Source organism: Micromys minutus (assembly GCF_963924665.1).
Source record: "Micromys minutus genome assembly, chromosome: 6".
Lineage (NCBI taxonomy): Eukaryota > Metazoa > Chordata > Mammalia > Rodentia > Muridae > Micromys > Micromys minutus.
The window spans coordinates 49,429,485-49,453,124 of record NC_137975.1 but is presented as its reverse complement, the minus strand read 5'-3'; the positions used below and the strand labels follow the sequence as shown (position 1 = coordinate 49,453,124).

Below are 23,640 nucleotides of genomic sequence, written 5' to 3'. Positions count from 1 at the left end.
GGGTAAAAATGTATATAATGTTTCAACTTGATGGGATCTTTTCTGAATGTACTCACTACTCAGGATCTGAAACAAGGTCCAAGGCTTTCATAACATCTTCTAGAAGTGAGTCAGCTATGAACCCATTATCTGGAAAACAGTAAAGAGAAGTGGGAATAAGAACATTTCTGATCAGGTGTGGGGGAGGAGAGAATCACATCATAAAAATATGAGGAGTTGAAGAACTATGTATGCCTTTGCGATAAAGCTCATTGCTCCTAGATACTCGCTCAGATGAATTTTCTTAGATACAGTCAGAGATTTATCTTCAAGGGAGGAAAAGAAAAGACTTAAGAACTCCAATTAAACCTTAAAGTTAAACTTTTTTTTTTTTTTAAATAATGGAGCTTTGCAAACCTGCAAGTGGGTAAAAACTCTTTCCACTTAAATGACAACATTATTTAATAATTATCTAAATCTTCAAATTGTCATGAAGAAATCAAGTGAAAAGAATTCTGTACAACAAATTCTTTTGTTTGGCTGTTTGTTTTCAAAAACAGAGTTTCTCTGTGTATCTTTGACTATTCTAGAACTTGTTCTGTAGACCAGGCTAGCCCCAAACTCATACCTGTCTCTGCCTATAGAGTGATGGGATTAAAGCCATGAGTCACTACCACTCAGCACAAATTCTGTATGTTACAGTTTCATTTTACTACAACGTAGTAATTTAGTTCTATTGAGATAACTGATGGTGTAAAACTAGAAAAAATAATCTTGAAATACGCTTCCCATTAACTAATAGCTACAGATTAAATTTAAAAACATTCCAACTAAACACAACCAAACAACACCAACACACCTGCAGGAAAAAGCTAGAGCTGAAATGCAGCTGAGGCAAAAAAAAAAAAAAAAAAAAAAAAAAAAGCTGTCTGCAGACTCCAGGCTCAACAAAGGAGTCTGTCACCTGCTTACAATCTGCAGGCTCCTTGCTCTTGGTATCTAATCTATCCATCTTGTACCAGCATCTAGATAGGAGTTCCATCTGATGGTCTGTCTGCTCCTTACACCTCTCCCAAACCCAGATCTGTCTTCACATTCAAGACATATTCTGTGTATCAGTCTGGCCTCCCTGGAGTTCATATGATTTCATTCTACCTAAGCAAAATCCAACCTTCAGGCCCAACCTGACCCACACATCCTGTTCTCTGTCGTAGCCTGCTATGTCCATATCAGACAGAGATCAGAGATTAGCACCAATTCATTAGTATTATGTGGTTTCAACATGCCACTTTCTCTAAGAGACTGGTCTTCTGGGAAAAAATAGGAGAACCATCAGAATTAAATAATATCATGGTCTTAACAGATACAGAATACTCCACCCTAAGGTCAAAGAATATATATCCTATTCAGCAGCCCTTAGACATTTCTCTAAAGTAGAACTCAACCTGGGACACAATGTAAAATTTAGAAAGGTTGAAATAATTGGCCATAATGTAGCAAACTTATATATAAACAACAAACAAATCTCTAATAAGTACACAAACTCACAGTGAATAGATAACTGATTACTAAGCAATACATGGGTCAAACAGGAAATGAAGTTAGGAATAAAAATGTTCCTGGAACAAAATGAAGACACAGTAGGGGCTGTTCTCATAGAGAACTTTAGAGCTCCAAGTGCCTCAAGTAAAATAAGCAGAGCACAAACAACTTAATGATGCATCTCAAAAATTTGAAAATCAAGAACAAATGAAACTCAAAACCAATAAATAAAAAAAAACAACAAAAATCTGTAGGAATTATAGGAATAGAAACATGGAAAACAGCAGATCTAAAAGCTGGTTCTCTGAGATAACAAGATAGACCCTTGGTTCAACAACAGATCTAAAAGCTGGTTCTCTGAGATAACAAGACAGACCCTTGGCTCAACTCATTGAAAGAAAGAAAAGGAAAAAAAAAAAAAAAAAGGGAAGGAAGACAGATCCAAATTCACAGAATCAGATGTGAAAAGGTAAATATTACAATAAACACCAAAAAAAATTCAGATTATAAGGGAATACTTTAAAAACATGTTCTCCATTATACTGGAAACTTAACCAAAAGGAGACCAACAAAACTAAACAGAACCATAACAAATTAGGAGATAAAAGCAGCAACAAAAAGCCTTTGGACTAAAAACTCTGTAGGACCAGAGGGATGACATAATTCTACCAGACTGTCAGCAATCTACAACCAACCCTTCTCAAATAAAAAATACAGAAAGAAAACAGAACACACACACACACACACACACACACACACACAGCAGGATCATCCTATACTCCATCTGTGAAGCCACTGCCACTTGAATACCAAAATTAGGTAAAGGCCTACACAAAAAGAAAACTATAAGCCATTATCCCTGGAAAACACAGATTCAAAAATCTTCAATAAAACACTGGCAAACCAAGTGTAGACACACATCAAGAAGATTATCCACCATAACCAAGTTGTTTTATGCTGAACATGTAGGGATGGTTTAACACAAGCAAGTCAGCAAATGTAGTAAGTCATGTAAGTGGAATTAATGACAAAAAAAATCACACAATCATCTCAATATATAGAAAAATTGTTTAACAAACTCCTATATTCTTTCATAATAAAAGACTAGAGGATAAGACTAGAGGGAACATACCTCCACTGTGGTGGTTTGAATATGTTTGGCCCAGGTCCAAGGCCAGTATTGATAGTGTGGCATTGCTGGAGTAGGTGTGTCAATGTGGGTGTGGACTTAAACTAGTCCTAGCTGCCTGGAAGTCAGTCTTTTGGTAGCAGCCTTCAGATGAAGATGCAGAACTCTCAGCTCCTCCTGCACCATGTCTGACTGGACACTGCCATGCTTTGGCCTTGATGATAGTGGATTGAACCTATGAACCTGTAAGCCAACCTGAATTAAATGTTGTCCTTACAAGAGTTCCCTTGGTCATGTGTCTGTTTATATCAGTAAAACCCTAACTAAAACAGAAGTTGGTACCAGGGACTTGGGTATTGCTGTTTTTTTTTTTGTTTTTTTTTTGTTTTTTTTTGTAAGAATATGGATTTGGGGTCTTTGTACTAAGTGGAATGGTTTAAGTTGGGGCTTAATGGGCCATCCTAGTAAGAATATGAAAGACTTTGTTGCTGAGGGTGATTTGAACTGTGGAAGCCTGGTTCTAGAAGTTTCTGAGGAGAAGAATTTTATATGTGGCCAAGAGACTGTTCTTGTGATATTTTGGTGAATGCAGCTGCTTTTTGCTCTTGTCTGAAGAGTCCACAAGGCTAAGGCAAAGATATTTATATTAACTGCATTGACAAAGGAAGTCTCAAGAAACCCCAACAGAGTCTTTGTATTCTGGTTAAGTCTCATGAAGAGCATTTTGAATAAGAATAGCAAGCTTAGAAAGAAAAAATATAAAATGTATGGTTCAAGTAATAAAAAGGTACCAGGAAGTGAAATGGAGCTCAATCCTGTATTCAAGGAGATGAACACATTGAAAGAGTGATAACTTTGTGGCAAGACTCCACCCAGCTAAGCTTATTGTTTATGTGTTTTTCATTGAACAAGGAAGAGTTATATCATATTAGATGTTATCATTAAGTGGTTGTTGTTTTCATTTGTATAATTAATCTGGAGAGAACTACAATCTAGAAATGAAAGACACAGGCTTTTGATCTGAATCTTGAGGCACAGTGGCCATGAAAAGCTTAGACTCAAGCAAGGTGGTGTATACCTTTAATCTCTGGAGACAGAGGCAAGCAGAGTTCAAGGCCAGCCTGAAACTTAACAAGTTCTAAATAGAGAAAAGTTTAAATCCAGGTATGGTAGATCATACCTTTAGTCCTAGCACTTTGAAGACAGACCTGCAGGTCAATGAGATCAAGGTCAATCTACAGAACAATTTACAGGACAGCCAAGCATGAAAGTTAGAAAACAGAAAACAGGTGATAATGTAATATAAAAAGGGGCCATGTTCCAGCCCCAGCAAGCAGCAGAACTTGGTAGCTTTGGCCATGTAACTCTGGCTGTAGAGTCAAGAATAGATTACTGGGACAATCGATGCTGGTTAGCTAGAGCTAAGAAATTGGTGGTGATTAAGAAGAGACCAGCAGTCGTACAGGCTGAGCAACTGGTGAGTGGGAGACCTAGGCTGCTGAGGAGCAGAGGGATCTCTGCGGAGTGCACACGGAAAGGGCACCCCCTGCCCTGACCTGCCCTGTCCTCCCCGATCCAGTAACCGGGAACAGATCTTAGGAACTTCTGTTCCCACCCGGAGACGACTTCAGGACGCAGAGCGGAGCCTGGCCCACCTGCCAGCCTGAAAGGCGGCTCGTAGAGGCTGAGCATCTGTGACCAGGAACAGATCTTAGGAACGTCTGTTTCCACCCGGAGGCAACTTCAGGACGCAGAGTGGAGCCTGGCCCAGCTGCCACCCAGAACCTGGGCTGCCGGGGAGTAGAGAGATCTCTGCGGAGTGCACACGGAAAGTGTACCAGGAACACAGACCAGATACAAGGAAAAGACAAGAACATATCACTGACAACAAAATGGTAAGAGGAAAGAGAAAGGGTATATCCCAAGGAAACCAAGACAATCTAGCAACACCAGAACCCAGCTCTCCCATAGTAGCAAACATCGGAATTCCAAACACTCCAGAAAAAGAAGACACAGACCTGAAATCATGCCTCAAGACGCTGATAGAGTTAATTAAACAAGAAAGGGAGGAAAAGCAAAAAGATTCAGAAGCTTTTAAAGAAGAAACAAGAAAAACACTCAAAGAACTCAAAGAACGAGACGAAAACAGAACCAAAGAAATAAAGGAATGGAAGAGGGAAATTAAAACAGAAATTGACACAATAAAGAAAACGCTAAAAGAGATAACCCTAGAGTCAGAACACCAAAAAAAGAAATCAGGAGTCACAGAAGCAAGCATTTCCAACAGATTACAAGAGATCGAGGAGAGAATCTCGGGGGCAGAAGACAACATTGCAAACATAGACAAAACAGCCAGAGAAGATGCAAAAAACAAAAAGCTCCTAACCCAAAATGTCCAGGAAATACAAGACACAATGAGAAGACCGAACCTAAGGATAATAGGAATAGAAGAGGGAGAAGAGTATCAACTAAGAGGCACAGTAAATATCTTCAACAAAATCATAGAAGAAAACTTCCCTACCCTCAAGAATGAGATGACCACGAGCATAAAAGAAGCCTTCAGAAATCCAAATAGGTTGGACCAGAAAAGAAATACCTCCCGACACATAATAGTAAAAACATCAAGTGCCCAAAGTAAAGAAAGAATACTAAAAGCAGTAAGTGAAAAAGGTCAGGTAACATATAAAGGCAGACCAATCAGACTCACACCCGATTTCTCAACAGAGACTATGAAAGCTAGAAGAGCCTGGACAGACATCATGCACTCCTTAAGAGAGCACAAGTGCCAGCCCAAGCTGCTATACCCAGCAAAACTATCAATCACCATCGATGGAGAGACAAAGATATTTCAAGACAAATCAAAATTCACACAATATCTGACCACAAACCCAGCACTACAACGAATTATAGGTGGAAAACCCAATACAAGGAGGGAAAATACAGCCTAGTAAAAACAAGAAAACTCCTAAACAAGAAAACTAAAAGAAGAAAAAAACACAGACACAACTCAACCCAAAAAAGCAAAAATGGCAGGAAACAGAAACAATTATTCCTTGATATCTATTAACATAAATGGTCTCAACTCCCCAATAAAGAGACATAGACTATCAGACTGGATACATAAACAAAATCCAGCCTTTTGCTGCATACAGGAAACTCATCTCAGAGACAGAGACAGACACTATCTCAGAGTAAAAGGGTGGGAAAAAAACTTCCAAGCAAACAGCTCCAAGAAGCAAGCTGGAGTGGCTATTCTAATATCGAATAAAGTAAATTTCCAACCAAAAGTTATCAAAAAAGATAAAGAAGGACACTTTTTACTCATTACCGGGGAAATCTGTCAGGAGGAACTCTCAATCCTTAACATATATGCTCCAAATAAAAAAATCACCCACATTCATAAAAGAAACTCTACTAAAGCTCAAAAAATACATTTCACCCCACACAATAATAGTGGGAGACTTTAATACCCGACTCTCACCAATGGACAGATCAGGGAAACAGAAACTGAACAAGGACACTGCAAAACTAGCAGAGACTTTGAACCAACTAGAATTAATAGATATATACAGAACATACTATTCTAAAGTAAAAGAATACACCTTCTTCTCACCACCCCATGGCACCTTCTCGAAAATTGACCACATAATTGGACACAGAATGAGCCTTCATCGATATAAGAAGATTGAAATACTCCCATGCATCCTCTCAGATCACCATGGTCTACGGCTGGTCTTTAACAACAACAAAGACAACAAAAAGCCCACATACACATGGAAACTAAACAATGCTCTGTTAAAGGATAGCAGGGTCAAAGAAGAAATAAAGAAAGAAATTAAGGACTTTCTAGAATTCAACGAAAACGATAACACAACATACCCAAACCTATGGGATGCAATGAAAGCAGTATTGAGAGGAAAACTCATAGCCCTAAGTGCTTCCAAAAAGAAACTGGAGAGAGCTCACATCAGCAACCTGACAGCACAGCTAAAAGCCCTAGAACAAAAGGAAGCAGATATACCCAAAAAGAGTAGACGGCAAGAAATAATCAAAATTAGGGCAGAAATAGACCAAATAGAAACAAAAAGAACCATTGAAAAAAATCAACAAAACAAAGAGTTGGTTCTTTGAGAAAATCAACAAGATTGATAAACCCCTAGCCAGACTAACTAAAGGGCAAAGAGAGAGTATCCAAATTAACAAAATCAGAAAGGAAAGTGGTGACATAACAACTGAAACTAAGGAAATTCAAGAAATCATCAGATCCTACTACAAAAACTTATACTCCACAAAATTGGAAAATCTGGAGGAAATGGACGAATTCCTAGACAGATACAAGGTCCCAAAGTTTAACCAGGACCAAGTAAACCATCTAAATAACCCTATAACACCTAAAGAAATAGAAGAAGTCATCAAAAGCCTCCCAACCAAAAAAAGCCCAGGTCCAGACGGGTTCAGTGCAGAATTTTATCAGACATTTATTGGGGATATAACACCAATATTCGCCAAACTATTCCAAAAGATAGAATCAGATGGAATATTACCCAACTCATTTTTTGAGGCTACAATAACCCTCGTACCTAAACCACACAAAGACCCTACAAGGAAAGAGAACTTCAGACCAATCTCACTTATGAACATTGATGCAAAAATACTCAACAAAATCCTTGCTAACCGAATCCAAGAACACATCAAAACCATCATTCATCATGACCAAGTAGGCTTCATCCCTGGGATGCAGGGATGGTTTAACATAAGGAAATCCATCAATGTAATCCACCATATAAACAAACTTAAAGACCAAAATCACATGGTCATCTCACTAGATGCTGAAAAAGCATTCGACAAAATCCAACACCCCTTCATGTTAAAAGTCCTGGAAAGAACAGGAATCCAAGGCCCATATTTAAACATAATAAAAGCAATATACAGCAAACCAACATCCAACATCAAACTTAATGGAGAGAAACTTGAAGCAATCCCACTAAAATCAGGGACTCGACAAGGCTGCCCACTCTCCCCCTACCTATTCAACATAATACTGGAAGTCCTGGCCAGAGCAATTAGACAGCAAAAGGAGATCAAGGGGATACAAATCGGAAAGGAAGAGATAAAAACATCACTCTTTGCCGATGACATGATAGTGTACTTGAGTGACCCCAAAAATTCCACCAGAGAACTCCTACAGGTGATAAACAAGTTCAGCAAAGTGGCCGGATACAAAATTAACTCAAACAAATCAGTAGCCTTCCTATACTCAAAGAACAAACATGTGGAGAAAGAAATTAGGGAAAAGGTACCCTTCACAATCCTTACAAAAACTATGAAATACCTTGGTGTGACTCTAACTAAGCAAGTGAAGGACCTGTATGACTAGAACTTCAAACCTCTAAAGAAAGAAATTGAGGAGGATCTCAGAAAATGGAAAGATCTCCCATGCTCATGGATTGGAAAGATCAACATCTTAAAAATGGCCATCCTACCAAAAGCAATCTACAGATTCAATGCAATCCCCATCAAAATTCCAACCCAGTTCTTCATGGAATTGGAAAGATCAATGTGCAATTTCATATGGAATAACAAAAGACCTAGAATAGTGAAATCCATCCTCAACAACAAAAAAACATCTGCGGGAATCACTATCCCTGACCTCAAGCTATATTACAAGGCAATTGTGCTGAAAACTGCATGGTACTGGTACAGAAATAGGCAGGTGGATCAATGGAATAGAATAGAAGATCCAGAAATGAGCCCTCATGTATATGGTCACCTGATTTTTGACAAAGGAGCAGTAAACATTCAATGGAAAAAGGACAGCCTATTCAACAAATGGTGCTGGTCCAACTGGCACTCAACATGCAAAAGAATGAAAATAGACCCTTTCTTATCTCCTTGTACAAAGCTCAAGTGTAAGTGGATTAAAGATCTCCACATTAAACCAGATACACTGAAACTATTAGATGAGAAAGTAGGGAAAACCTTAGAACACATAGGCACAGGAGAAAATTTCCTGAACAAAACACCAATGGCTCAAGCTCTAAGGTCAAAGATTAACAAATGGGACTTAATGAGATTGCAAAGTTTCTGTAAGGCTAAGGACATCGTCAAGAAAACAAAACGGCAACCAACAGAATGGGAAAAGATCTTTACCAACACCACATCAGATAGAGGCCTAATATCCAAGGTGTACAAGGAACTCAAAAAGCTAGACACCAGAGAATCAAATAACCCTATTAAAAAATGGGGTACAGAGCTAAACAAATCATTTTCAGTTGAGGAACACCGAATGGCCGAGAAACATCTGAGGAAGTGCTCGACATCCTTAGCCATCAGGGAAATGCAAATCAAAACAACCCTAAGATTCCACCTCACACCAGTCAGATTGGCCAAGATCCAAAACTCAGATGACAGCAGATGCTGGCGAGGCTGCGGAGAAAGAGGAACACTTCTCCACTGTTGGTGGGGTTGCAAGCTAATACAACCACTCTGGAAATCTGTCTGGCGATACCTCAGAAAATTGGATATAGTACTACCTGAAGACCCAGCTATTCCACTTCTGGGCATATACCCCAGAGACACTTTAATACACAACAAAGATATATGCACCACAATGTTCATAGCGGCTCTATTTATAATAGCCAGAAGCTGGAAGGAACCCAGATGTCCTTCAGAAGACGAATGGATACAAAAATTGTGGTACATATACACAATGGAATACTACTCAGCCACCAGAAACAATGACTTAACCAAATTCTTAAGAAAATGGCTGCATCTAGAAAAGATCATCCTGAGTGAGATAACCCAGTCACAAAAGAACAGACATAATATGCAGTCACTGATAGTGGGATGCTAACTCCAGAGGCTTGCACTCCCCCAGAAACAACTCACAGACTGTATGAAGTCCAAGAAATAAAGAAAACAAAAAATATACATATATTCACAAAACAAGAAGACTTTGACTATTTCCATGTTGCGTTTTGTTTTACATGTACTTTATGCTTATTGTAACTAGTAGGTTTTCAATGCATACTGTCAAGCCCTTGAAAAAAATCAAGTACTGACTAAAAAATATATTCACATGGTTTTATGTAAAATTTATTTTAATGTCTGAAAAACAGTACTGACAAAAATGTATAATTTTAAGTAAAAAATGTTTAAAATCTGTACATTTATCTTTGTTTTGCAAAATAAAGTCGTTAAAAAAAAAAAAAAAAGAAGAGACCAGCATTACTAAGGTGAAATCTGGGAAGTGTTTTCTGAGAGCACAAAGAAGCTGTGTTACTGGTATAGTCAAGGTTACACCTGCTGCAGCTGGACTTGGTAATGAGTAACAATCATTCAAGTGGTACTGGTTTTGAAGGCATGAAGGGGTCATGGAGAGCAGCTGAGGCTTGACACTGTGAGAGGCCAGGGAATGTCATTGGTGAATGAAGATGCAGCCTCACTTGAAGTTGATGGACCAGGATTGAAGGGGCCATGCAAAGAAGTTGAGGTTTGACACTATGAAGAAAGCCTATGAGAGGCTACTGGTGAAGTCTAGTTGCACCTGAAGACCCCACTGTATTGGAGATGCCAGATGGGATGATCACCCAGAACAGCTGTAGCAGTGGAGTGGAGTCAACCAGAGCCTAGAATGCGACAGAGGGCAGAGCTGGAGAAGTGACGCCAGCCTTTGGAGGAGCCCAGAAGATCATGTGTGGATCCCAGACATTGGAACAAGAGTTGTGAAGTTGAAGATGTTAAACATGTCAGAGCCATGGACTATCTGTTGAGGAAAAATGCTAATGGGGAATGGAACAAGCTCAGGAGAAAGAATGTTGCAGTCAACAAAGATGAAAAAGGAGTTGGAGATCTGAAGACCAATTTGCTGTCAGACATGGTGAAGCAAAGTTTGGAGTTTGCCCAGATGTTTTCCTGTCTTGCTCTGAAGATTACAGATAAGTGATTGGATGAATGTCAGAAGAGACCTTGAACTTTGGACTTTTAATCTTGTTTAGACGGCTATAGACTGTATGTATTTTGCATTATGCTATGTTTATGTTTGGCCTCATAGACTCATGTGTTTGAACAAGCTTATGGGGGCAGGGAGTGGAATATAATGTTTTGTATGTGCTTGGCTCAGGGAGTCACACCATTTGATAATGTGGCCTTGATAGAATAGGTGTGTCACTGTGGGTGTGGGCTTTAAGACCCTCCTCCTAGCTGCCTTGATGGCAGTCTTCTTCCAGTGGCCTTCAGAAGACAATGCAAAACTCTCAGTTTCTCCTGCCTGGATGCTGCCCTGTTCCTGCCTTGATGATAATGGACTGAACCCCTGAACCTGAATGCCAACCCCAATTAAATATTGTCCTTATAAGAGTTGCTTTGCTCATGGTGTCTGTTCACAGTAGTAAAATCTTAACTAAGACACTCAGCATAATAAAAGTTATATATGAGAAACCCATAGCTAACTTTTTCCTACGATGACAAAAACTGGCAGAAATCCACTGAATGCAGAAATGAGACAGGGCTGGCCACTATCTCTATTCCTTTTCAATATTGTATGTGATGCACAATCTGAAGCAATAAAGCAAGAGAGATAAACTGAAGAAGTTTAAGCAGGAAAAGAAGTTAAACTATCCCTATTTGCTGATGATGTACGTATTATACAGAAACACTTCCAAACTGATCTCTGCAACACAACTGTATGTAAGGCTCAGGGAACATTGTTCAAGAGAGCACAGAAAGACTGTATGAGCCAGAGGCACAAAAATCTGCTGTGAGAGTTCAGCTCCTAGAAATGTCAGGGAAACTATACCCAAGCAGTGTCAACAGCATGTCTGCCTAAACAAGCCTGAACACAGGTAACAGTAAGCATGCTAACATGGAAGGAAAGAGTGCTGAGAAGGGGACACAACAGAGGGAGCTCACGGGGCCTGCCTCACTTTACAGTCATAGGCTGGTCAGGATTGTATAAGGGCCTGTCTAGTTTGTAATCATTTTGAACATCATTTACCATTTTCAAGACAGACTGACCTTGTTTTAAAGGCTCCTGATCATTTGTGATAATTAAAAATTAACAGATTTTAATGTATACGGTTGGTGTAACTACAACTTGTGCAACTATAAATAATATGGCATCTAGAGAATAAAATAACTTGTTTGAAAGCACTTTTAAAGACATTCAAGCCCATAAGTTTGCATAGATGAACTGGAAAGGTAGAAAAAAATTACTTTGTTTAGTTAAGTCACAGCTAAAAGCCCAGAGCCTTTAAATGTGAAACAGATTTTATTTGGCCACCAGCAGACAGAAACAATAATCTGGAAAAGTCTTCTTGCTTACTGGCTGTCACGAATCTCTACTTGATATTCGGCATCTAGAAAGCATAATACAAAATGTCTCTGCTGTCTTTGTCTGGACACTTTTGTCAAGATAGCTTCATTCTTTTAACTTTATGGCTCCTCTAGAAAAATCCCCATTACTGTGATTACCTGAGAGCCAAGCCCATATCCAAATCCAGGAAATGATCAATAGATAAAACCGCAGGCTTGCCTGAAGGCTTGTGCCTAAGGGTTTTTACTCCTTGGTAAGTTGTTCTGACTGTGCTCTGAGCAGCTGTTTATTATTGTCATTTTTTAGTTTGTGATTTAATCATGAAACCCTGCCAAGTAATTAAAGTGGCATAATAAGGCACTGCTAAGATTAAAATTTTGATAATATTCCAAATGAGAAATTAGCAATTTAAAAATACACCTTTGATCTTATAACTTTGTTTGACATCAAAATAAGTAGCAGGCTTCTAGAATCTGGAAGAATCTAAAATACATATTATTCTAATTGCTCAAGCAAATGGAGTCAATACCAAATTATTAGCAGTAGTCTAATGCCAACAAGTTCAGAGCCACTGGAGCATCTCTGTGACTTTAGTTGTAAAACAGACACTGGTGATGCTTGGAGGGGTCAAGATTGATGGGTCTAGAACATCTAGAAGCTACTCTTGGTCCTTAAAAATACACATGTACCTTTGAAAGTGACACATACAAAGATAGTTAAACAACACTGAAAGAAACGGTAATAGTATCTATCTCCTAAATTCATGGCAAAGACTCTGTGTAAGTCATTCTGGGTGTATACGTGCATTCATAAGGGTGTGTGTGTACACTTATGTGTGTGTAGGTGAGAGGCAGATGCTGGGTGTTTTCCTCACTCCCTTACCACCTTACTATTGAGGCAGACCTCTCACTGAACCTAGAGCTCGATGATTTAGTTTGGCTAGCTTGCCAGCCTGTGAGGTTCAGACATCTTCCTGTCTCTGTGTCCTCAGCAGTGGGATCACAGGCATGCACCAACGTGGCTTCCTTTATACATGGGTGTTTAGAAGCTAAATTTAATTTGTTATGCCAGCATAGCGAATTCTTCCCTAACTGGCCCATATCACCAGCCACATGACTGTGGTTTTAATATCAAATTAATATTAAATCACCATCAACTGATTAATATTAATATTAATCAATATTAATGTTAATAATAACTAGTCAGTTAAATTAATATTAAATTAACATTAGTGTTAAATAATAAATATTAAAAGTTTAATATTAAATTGAAGCATGCCATGGCTTTAATATATTCATGGAGGTAAAATGCTTTCTAAGTTGTAATATTCCACACAAATACCAGCCACTGTTATGCTTGGAAGATGGAATATTCAGGGGCTCAGTAGTTAAGAACACTTGCTGCTTTGCAGAAAATGTAGAGATTCATATTGGTGCCTGACAACCACCTTTAATTCCAGATTCAGGGTATCTGACACCCTCTCTGGCCTCAGAGAGTACCTGCATACACGTGGTATTAGCCAACCTCCATGCTTGGCATACACACGTATACATACAAAAGAAAAGCAGGTCTCAGAAAAGCCAAAGCAGGTGTAGGATGCGGTGCCCTGGAAGAGGTGCTAGTGGAGATGGCTGGCCTGCCAGTTCAAGTCCATTTGTTTACTTTATTGTCATGGTGAGGAATGCAATATAACTCATATTGAGCGGTATAATTCATGTTTCTATTAGAAGAAAAAATATTAGGAAAGAAGACTTTCAGCTCCAAATTTTTATGTGTGTTAGTAAAGCAAGGTCATATAAACCAGAATATCAAATAAAAAGTAAGCAAGCAAAATGTGCTCTTCTCTCTGGAATACTATTGCTTCCTGTAGCGACTGACCTTAAGGAGGGTGTAAGCCTTCTCTCATCAGCAAGGCTTAGCACTGCCATGAATGTTCATTTTCAGTCCTTTTTGTTTCTCGTCAACAAAGCATGTGACAGCAGAACCCTTAGAAAGTAGCCTTGTTAGGAGGAAGGACAGGTGTCAAGAGTGAAGACAGAAGACAAGAACTCCAAAAGACTCCCCTATTTGCCTCTTCCTCTTCACCTAACAACTTTGGTTTCTGTGTGGTAGTTTACATCAGAATAAGTTGTCTGTAAGGGAGGCAGATGCAGGGTTGAGGCATAATGTTTAACTAACTACAAAAACAAAAGGCCATCAAAACTCCTCAGTGGACACATATATGATATACATGTACGATATTCAAAACTCATTTCAGTAGAATAAATGTGGGATCAGAAGGTAAATGATCAGGAGGATATTCTTCTAGATTAAGATTTTTGTTTCAATTACTTTTGAGTGTGTGTGTGTGTGTGTGTCTGTGTGTAGGCCACAGTGTCAGATGCCCTGGAGCTGGAGTTACAGGTGAGCCTACCTAGGGGTGCTAGGAACCATACTTGGATCTTCGATAAGAGCACAGTGCTCTAACTGCTGAGCCATCTCTCTAAGCCCCGATCTGGTCATTCAATGTCTATTTAGATTAGGAACTTAGGAGGACTATTAAGTGAACCTTTGGCATCTAGTATAAGTAGAAAGCCAGAAACATCACTCAGTGGTAGCATCTGATGGGAGCCACAGCCTGCTAGCTTTGCTGCTTGGTCTCTCTGATTTTCATTTTTGCTGCTTCTCCTAAGGTTTGTTCTTTTTGTTTTTAAAGAACAAACTACCTATCTTCCCTTCAATAATCCAACTCATCTTTTGAATAAAACCCAAGTATCAATATTTCAAACATAAAGGTATGCAATGAATTGACAAGATGCTTTACCTTCTGGATCATAGGTTTGAAAAACTCTTCTGGCTTGTTCTGAAGGCGCTTCAGGGGCAACTAAAGCCATATCCTAAAAATAAAATGAACACTGTAAACCAGATGCAACGTCATGATGTTAACAGTGAACATTCCAGGGTGGAAGAAAAGATGGCATTTGTAATCAGAATAAATGCAGCACAGGTGAATGGCCAGAGAAATCACCAACTCTCGCTAGTGCTCAATTTTACTTCTCGAGGCTAGAAATGCGATGTAAGCCACAGAGTACTAAAAGGATTCATGGCAACATTATAAAAGCAATTACTATAAAATTCAATATTCGGAGAACCTATTATCTGTAAGTGTATTTTATGCTACTGTTTATGTAAAGAAATACATAGCTTAAAATATCCTCTAGTTTCCGATGAAACAAAACTATGATAGAAAATAAAACAAAATACTCTAGTCTTCAAGGAACCAAACTATTGCATCTTTCTAATAGTAAAGACTAAATTGTAATCATACATAGGACTGTAATGCCAGTTACCACATTAGAAAAGAGCAATGTAACACATTTATCATGTGCAGCATGGCCAGTTTAGCTTCCAAAGAGCTCTTATGGCAGGGTTGCTCCTTCTTCCTCACAGATGGAGTTTCTTCACCACAGTGAGCATCATGGGTCATCAAAACTGCAGCAGAGACACACAGGGCTCTGTTGCTATTGCTTCTTTATATGGCCTCATTGCACACATCTAAGCCACACTGACATCCTCCTTCTGCTGATGAGAGTGCAGAGTTGAGGGCCCTGCTGATGACTGGCCATAGCCTCTGTTTGAGCTGTCAATTCTATCTGTGTTCAATGAGACACACCTCATCAGAGAACAGGCATCCCTTTAAACCATGTCAAACCCTCAACCAGGGCTACACAGCAAGATCAGCTCAAACCAAATCAGACACAGAAAACAAAACACAACAGCTTTGAGGTATAAATGTTTAAATTTAAAATATTTTATGGTCAAATTTTAAAGAAAGATATTCTACCTTCTAACCTCACCACCCTTATTTCATTTATAAAGGAAGGAACTAATGAACCAGTGATGGAGTCTCTACCTGATCCCGGGACTACCCTCCTCAGGATGGAACGGCATGTTCCGTTCTTATGGCACATCAGGAACGGGAACAATTACAAAGACCATGCACTCCATAAGAGAAGAGTAAAGGCCATGCTGCTTTGCATGATCAGTCGTGTCTGCTCTCTTTTTTCCACCCCAGAGACCTTTCCTGCATATGCAGTGTTATTCTGTACATGCCAAGGGCTGTCATCTTGGGTGTCACTTTAGATGCTGTCCTGAGTTGGTGATTCAGTTTCGTACTTGCCAGATAGGAGGGATCTGTCTAATGCTTTGCCATCATAAACAATGCATCAAAAAAATGTGAAGGAACAGTCTTATGCAGGCTTCACTGTATTTGTAGGCGAGATCTACTGTGGGTTGCTGGATCATGGGAAGAATGATTTGTAATTCTGGTGGGTACTGAAGAGTTGTAAGTCATGCTTGCTTACTTATTTCAAACGTTGTTTTATTTGTTGACAGTCTCACACATAGCAGGATGGCCATGAACTCATTATGAAGCTAAGCATGATCTTGAGCTTCTGATCTTCTGGCACCTGCCCACTGAGTGTTGGAAATATATATATATACTCACACACACACACTTTTCCCCAGTTATAAGATGCTGAGACAGAATCCAGCACTTCACCCATGCTAGGTAGGCATTCTTCCAACTAAGGACATCTCATGCCTCTCCAACAATGTTTCTTAAAACTCACTTCACCAATATAGCCTTCAATGTATTACTGGGCTAAAGTTAGGATTCTCTCCCTTCTGGGAGCCACTGTTAACACTGGAGATAGTATTGTTCCTTAGCTGTCTATATTCTACATTTATTCTAGTGTAAGCATTAGGCCTTTTATAACTATTATAATCTTTCCATCCTTCCTCCCTCCCTCCTTCCCTCCCTCCCTGTCTCCCTCCCTCCCTCCCTCCCTCAGTTCGATTCTGTAGGAGGTCTGTAGGAACTAGCTGATGACTACATGTGCAGTGCTGGCCCGGAACAGTTTGAAAGCAGAGGTTTCAACTGTGCAAGCTGACACTCAGTTTCCTATTCGCCTGTTCACCCAACCTTCTGTAGTATCAATTAGTGCTGAGAAGATGAGTTTGATGTACTTTAAAAATCCCACATGTATATGTTCTTTTCATTTTGGTTGCGGATGGTTCCCAATTTCAGAGTAGAGATCTTTTAAGCCCTTGTTTTTGTTACTCCTTGGTACTTATTTGTAGCTGTTATAAATGGTGCCTGACACATTCTGCACTTTAGCTCTATTTGCTAGTTTCAGTGGTGTTTCCAAACAGTAGCATTTCCTCTGTAAGATCCCACAACCATCGGCTGACTGTTTCTTCTACTCCAGGTTGGCTACCTTTTCTCTTGCCTGACTGCTCTGGCAGAAACATTCAATACTGTGAAAGACATAGGGACTGAGCGTAGAAGTTTGTCCTCTTCCAGAGCTCAAAGAATCTTCCAGTATTTCACTGTTGGGAACTCGTGCAGAGCCTGCACAAGGTCTTAACTGTGCTGAGGTGAGTGACTTCTATAGAAATTTTGGTGAGAGTTTCTCTCATCTAAACATACTGAATTCTGAATTCTGTCATATGCTTTTGCCCTCCCCTAATCTAATAAGATAATAAAGTTTGTATCCTTCATCCTTTTGGTATGAGGTGTCACATTTATTTTGGAGTATCCGATATGCCAGTAACACAATCCTGTATGTGAATGATCTTGTTGGTCCGGCACTGCTATGTATTCAAATGGTAAATATTGGCCCCCAAGATCTGGTTGCCTCTGACAAACAGATCCTCATATACACCAAATGATGCTGTATAAGCCTTGTTCCCAATTTAAAGCTACCGATTAAATAGAAGTGGCTACAGACAATTACTGGGGAGAATAGAAGTGGGGCTGCACATAGGGACCATTAGAAAGAGGAAGAAGAAAGGAAAAAGGGGAGAAGGAGAAATAAGATGGAGAGAACAGAGGTCTTCATTAGATGTGACAGACCAGGAACAAAGCCAGTGAAATGCCCACTAAGGACAGAGCTGAAATAACCCAAGCAAGACTCAGACAGCAAGTACTTGGGGGACACAGCTGGAGAATTAACAGTCTATAGTACAGAAAAATAGATTAAAGTAAACTCACCTAATAATTGTGCTAAAACTGATCAAGAAATTCCATAGGACTCTGCCTCGATTATTTGGGGGCTTCTTAGGTCATATTAATAACTAACAGTTATTATACATTTAAACATTTTATTTACACCATCTGTAGTCTCTTATAACCACGGAGCAGAAGAAATATCATTGTTAAAATGTTCATACCACCCAAGGTGATTTGAAGACTCAATGCAGTATCTATTAAAATTCTAATATCTTTTTTCTAGAAATAGAAAAAAGAATCTTAAGATTTCATTAAAGAGCTACCAAAGGTCTTAAATAGCCAAGTAACCATGAGCACAAAGAACAAATGGGGACAAGAGGATGGTGCCAATAAAGCAGTGTGGCATGCTGACCTGCACTACAGAACAGAGCCCAGAAATAAAAGCGGGCATGCAAATTGAACTTAACAACATCAAGAAGGCCTGGTGAGGAAGGTGCTTGCTACCAAGGCTGACAACCTGAACACAATCCTGTTAACCACATGGTGGAAGGAGAATTCCTGAAAGTCTTTCTCCAACTTCTGTGTGTGCATACACACAAAGTAATACATTTGTAAAAATAGGTTAATAGGCTTTAGCTTGCCGACATGTTATACTGCCGTCCAGAGTCCCTCCGAAATTCTTTAGGTTTTAAGTAAAGGCTAAAGCTACTTCGTAATCTGTTTCATCCTCATCTCGTTATTTATACTAAAATCATTTGGGAACTATCAAGAACTATTTCTTAATTAACCATTAAATGTTCTCAAAACACATGGTATCCTTTAAAGCCAGGTAGGTAGTAGCCTTTGCTTTTTAGTTTTCATCTTCAAAAAACATGCAAAAAGCCCCAGGCTCTCTCCATGGCAGCACTTGCGGTGAGGCACATTTCCTGTTGTAAGAGCAAAGCCAAAGTCAGTGTAGACTTTGAGGTTGTTCTTCCACACAACTCTAAGCTCTACATGCACAGTGGAATGGGAGGCAATGTCTGAGGCTATGAAGAACTCAGGGACTGTAATCATTCGTCAGTAATAGCAATGTGAAGTCCTCTCTCCATTGTTGTACATGTGTAATCAACCCATGGGAACATCTTTCCTCTCTAATGCTCTAGGTACCTACTTTGTAATGATTCTCCTATATATCAAGACTGTTCTTATACTTGGTCTGCCTTTAGGGAAGTTTAGAAAATACTCTTTCAATTTCCTCTATTTGACATAGACAATCCAGTTAAGAATTAAAAACAAAACAAAACAAAACAAAACAAGAATTGGCAGTCACATTGCTAAAGATGTCAAAACTAGACCAAAAATGTGGGCCAAAATTTCAGTAAGCACATTTAGGAATGGTCATCTATTATGTAAGATTTATATAAAATAAAAGCTACTTCCAGTAATAACCTCTATTGATTACAGTCTTTTCCCCCAGTTACATAGCTAGAGCTGTGGACTCAACTACTGACTAAAGAAAATCAGGCTTTATCAGGACGGAACAGCTTTAAAACCCTCAGCCCAGGATGCCTTATCTTCTTGAGGCAATCATTTGCATTCTCTTATGACAACAGACAAGGGGGCGGGGACTGCTTCTCAGAAGCAGGTACATCGGTATGGAGAAGGGTCTTGGTTATCCGCACCAGCCACCCACTCAGCAAGCGTCCAGCAGACAGTGCAGGGGATGCTGAAGGTCTACTCCAGAGTCCTGCCAAAGTCATCAAAAATAGAAAGGTTCCCTTGTTTTGTGGTGATACAAATCATTAGCAGAATCCTAAATTAATAAAATTAGCTTAAAACATGCTAAGCTTAGGGATGCTTATAGTTAAAACTTCATGCTTTTAATACCAAAATAATTGAAAATGGCTAATTTGTATAGACTTCTTATCAAACTTTCAAAAATTTTTGGTAAAATTATTTGTTATATTTATTTTGGAAAACATGTTAAGTCACACAAATTATAATTTAAGGTAAAAAAAATAAATGCTTTAATTTCTTAAATCTTTTCTTTTTCTGTAATGGGTAAGTTATGAAATATAAACATTAGCAGAAATAGTAAAATCTAAGACAGATGATGAGATAATTAACTTCATTAAAATACTGAAACAAACTATTACAAAATGCTCATTGTTTTAAATCTCAAGAGTTTTATCCAATAATTAAAGATACACAACAGTGAATTTTCCTCAGAACACTAAATATTAAAGACTATAAAACATTTTACTTATTAAAACAGAACTGGGAAGTTTTAAAGCACCCGGAGACAGGGTGTCCCTCCCTTCACTTCACTGTGGTAGTAAATGAGCACCCAGTCCCAGGGACGCACTGCAGTGCGCGTGCTTCTCCTTTCCATCAACTAAGCTCCTCCATGGAACTGCTGTTCAAACACTAACGTGTATTCTTATGCTCCTACCTGAAAGGAAATGTACTTTATTATAGGAAAGATCAAAGATGACACTATGCATACATGTGCGCGTGCGCACACACACACACACACACAGAGAGAGAGAGAGAGAGAGAGAGAGAGAGAGAGAGAGAGAGAGAGAGAGAGAGAGAATATAACATTTTATAGCCCCAAACCAGATCAAGGCTACAAAATCACACCAACAACAAAAGAAAATTTGAAATGACTGACAAGAATTTAGACCCTGTTCTTTTGAAAACAAAACTCCCTGAGTTGTGTAGGTCACTAACATTTTTTAAAATGTTTGTTTAGCAATGATTAGCCCAAGGTTAAAATGCACAATAAACAGATCATCTAATAATATCTAGAATATACTTTTCAAATGTAAAGTTCTATTAATTCAAATTTACTCCATAATTAGTTCTCAAAGAAGAAAATGTTCCAAGTAATTCATTCCTAAACCCAATTAACAAAGAGAGGCAAAGAATCACAAGTGAAAATAATGGTCGGAGAAGAGCAAGCCAAGAGGGTGAAGGCCCAACCACTGAGCCTGTCACACCTTGCCTTTAAGTGTGCAAGCACATCTCATGCAAGGAGCCAAGCTGGACTGCAAGCACAGGTGAATCAAAGGTTCGCTGACTAGGAAGTGTGGGTGCAGTTACTTCCACAAAGAAAACACGAAACACATGGTCATCCAGTGTGCGGCCTTGTTTAGTAAGAACTGGCCTTGTCTTCTGATATCAAAAGGAAACAATTTAAAAAGACAAAGGAAGTTTAAGCTGGGTGCTAATTCTTTAAGGGTAAACTTTGAAAGGATCCTGTGCAGTGAGTTTGCAAGTTCTTAGCACCAGAGGTACCACAGAGGAATTCCTGCAGACTCATGTGCACAGGGCATATTCCCTTCAGCAGAATAGAGGGTTTGTTCTGCCAAAGCTCAGATAGCCAGCAGGAAAAAGTCTTTCTTTCTTGAAAGGAAGGGTCCATTTACTTACTGTATCTCGCCTGCCTACATCCCTATTGGAAGGCCCCTGGGAACTCGGCCGCCTCACTCTGCAGTTCCCACAAAGCTCCTGCCGGGAGATTCTGTGACATTCCCTTAAGACAAGGCTCAGCTTTTATGAGTTTTTCTAGCAAACTCCTTAGGATACTGTATCAGTGATAGCAATACCACCTTTGCTTTTAATACAAGCTCATGTTTAGTTAGATCTTTAAAAGGACCCATAGTATATCAGGAAAGATGATCTACAAAACACAGTGAAAAGTTCAAATTAAAAACAGAGAAAATTTCATAAAATATATAATACATTTTCAATATACTTCTCTAATATGTTCGTAAAATGGTATTATCCATCTTACTGATTTTTAATAAAACCAGTGTAAATAAAATTTTCTTACAATCTTATATAAACTGATTTCTCTTTTGTGGTTCAACAGCTTAAAAAGGTTAAGTTCTGAGTCACTGGGCATCTAATATACAACATGGTAATTACTAAACTGAAATCACCAACTTCCACTTGTCTTCTTTGTTAAAAGTTCCAATCAGTCCAAAGGTCGGTCAGTTATTCTTAGACCGATGACAGGTTATTTCAAAAGAGAGAACCTTTTTCTACCTACCCTCAAATCACCACAGCAGTCTTAACGATCATATATACTTTGAGGCCGCTTGTTTATAACTACTCTTTAAAGTCCCTTTATTCAGTTATATAGGAACCTAAGCTGAATAAATTCTGTTATTTACAACTCTTGGAATTGGTATTTAAAAGATACCACAATAAGTTTAAGGAAATCTTAAATACTTTATGGACATAACTATAATTTATCTCTTTTTGTAAACTTACAAATTCTTGTAAGCTTCAGAGAATCACCTTGGATCTACATTTGACCACAGGTCATCCTGTTTTTGGTGAAACAGATGTTTTTCAGTCATTTCTGCTCCTATAAGTAACAGAGGCTCCTGCTCCAGTACTTAATCCCAACAAGACTGTACTGGCTCACCCTAGATAAGAAGCTGCATGGAGCTGAAGACTGTCAGGCGGAAGGGGGTGGGTGGTGGTCTGCAGTAGATAGTCCATGCCACAGTGGATGTGCTACACCCATCCACATATGGGCAGCTCAAACTGCCCTCACTGAATTATTATAAAAAAAAAAAATGGGAGAGGGGCATAGAGAGGCAAGGGATACATTCAGAAGGAGTTAGAGGAAGGAATGAGGGTGTGTGCTAATAAAGACACATTATATGCATGCATGAAACTATCAAAGGGTAATAAAAAATTACCCTGGACTGAATTAAAACAATTATACACACTACTTACCATGAAAGTGATAAAAATCTGTTTGAAGGATCACTTAAGTTATTTTTCAACATGTCTGATTTCTGCAATTAGCCATAGTAATCTTTCAAAATGCAAATTTAAGCTTGTTCTTACAGTCCCTGAACTTAGTCCTGACCTTTTTACCAAGTGTAGTGGCTCTGAGTACTCTTGGGCTAAGGAGTAACATGGTGCACTCTCTTCCCAGTGTTACCTCACGCCTGCCTCCCTGCTCTCCTTCTGAGGATGTTCGTTTGCTCCGACTACTCCCAAGCAGCCAGTGCTTTCCTCTCGTCCCCAGTTTAAGCCCGCTGCCGCCTCAGTGCTCACTTTGGATATCAGCTCCTCTAGGAAACACTGCAGCTTTCCTACACTCAGGAGAGTCCTCATGGCATCACTGTTGGAAATGTCTGAGTGTTAATCAGCCATGGCCTCGTCCATACTCTGCTAGAGCAGAGACAATGTCTGTTTGTTTAACACTGTAATCACAGCTTCTGGCATCATTTCAGGATTCAACTATCTCTAGAAACCATCTGAGAACTGAGCACAGGAATAAAGGAACACAGCTAAAGCCTATGCACAGGGCATAAGGTATGCAACCATTTGCAGACAAGGAACAATGCTTCCTTATAGGCTGCTACAATCTGTGAGAAAAGAACAAAGGGCCTAACTCCAACCAGTAAAAACCCAGAACACTACACACAGAGCCAGTCTATGGAAATGACTTTACAGGACAATTTCATGTAACATTATAGTTTTTTCTAATAAAAGGTGGGGGATTAAACTTATGTTTCTTTGGGGCCATAGGACATACAGAGTAAATAAATTAACCACAAAATAACAAACAAAAATCAAAACAAACAAACAAAAGATAACAGCGAAAATGTAGGTAAAACTTGAATGCTCAAAAATGAAGTATTTTAAGAAGATCAAACTAAATGCTGAATGGTT

The 23,640-nt window shown here is 39.0% G+C and overlaps 1 protein-coding gene across 6 annotated transcripts in view; it reads right to left on the bottom strand.

The window, feature by feature from the left end:
- MINDY3 (MINDY lysine 48 deubiquitinase 3) overlaps nt 1-23,640 on the bottom strand; it is a 70,390-nt gene that overhangs the window by 9,158 nt on the left and 37,592 nt on the right. For all 6 annotated transcript variants that reach the window (XM_080917572.1, XM_080917574.1, XM_080917573.1 and 3 more), the window contains 2 exons: nt 14,767-14,839; nt 57-129 (listed from right to left, as the gene is read on the bottom strand). In XM_080917572.1, coding sequence (XP_080773698.1) covers nt 57-129; nt 14,767-14,839 — 146 coding nt within the window. The remainder of the gene's footprint in view (nt 1-56; nt 130-14,766; nt 14,840-23,640) is intronic.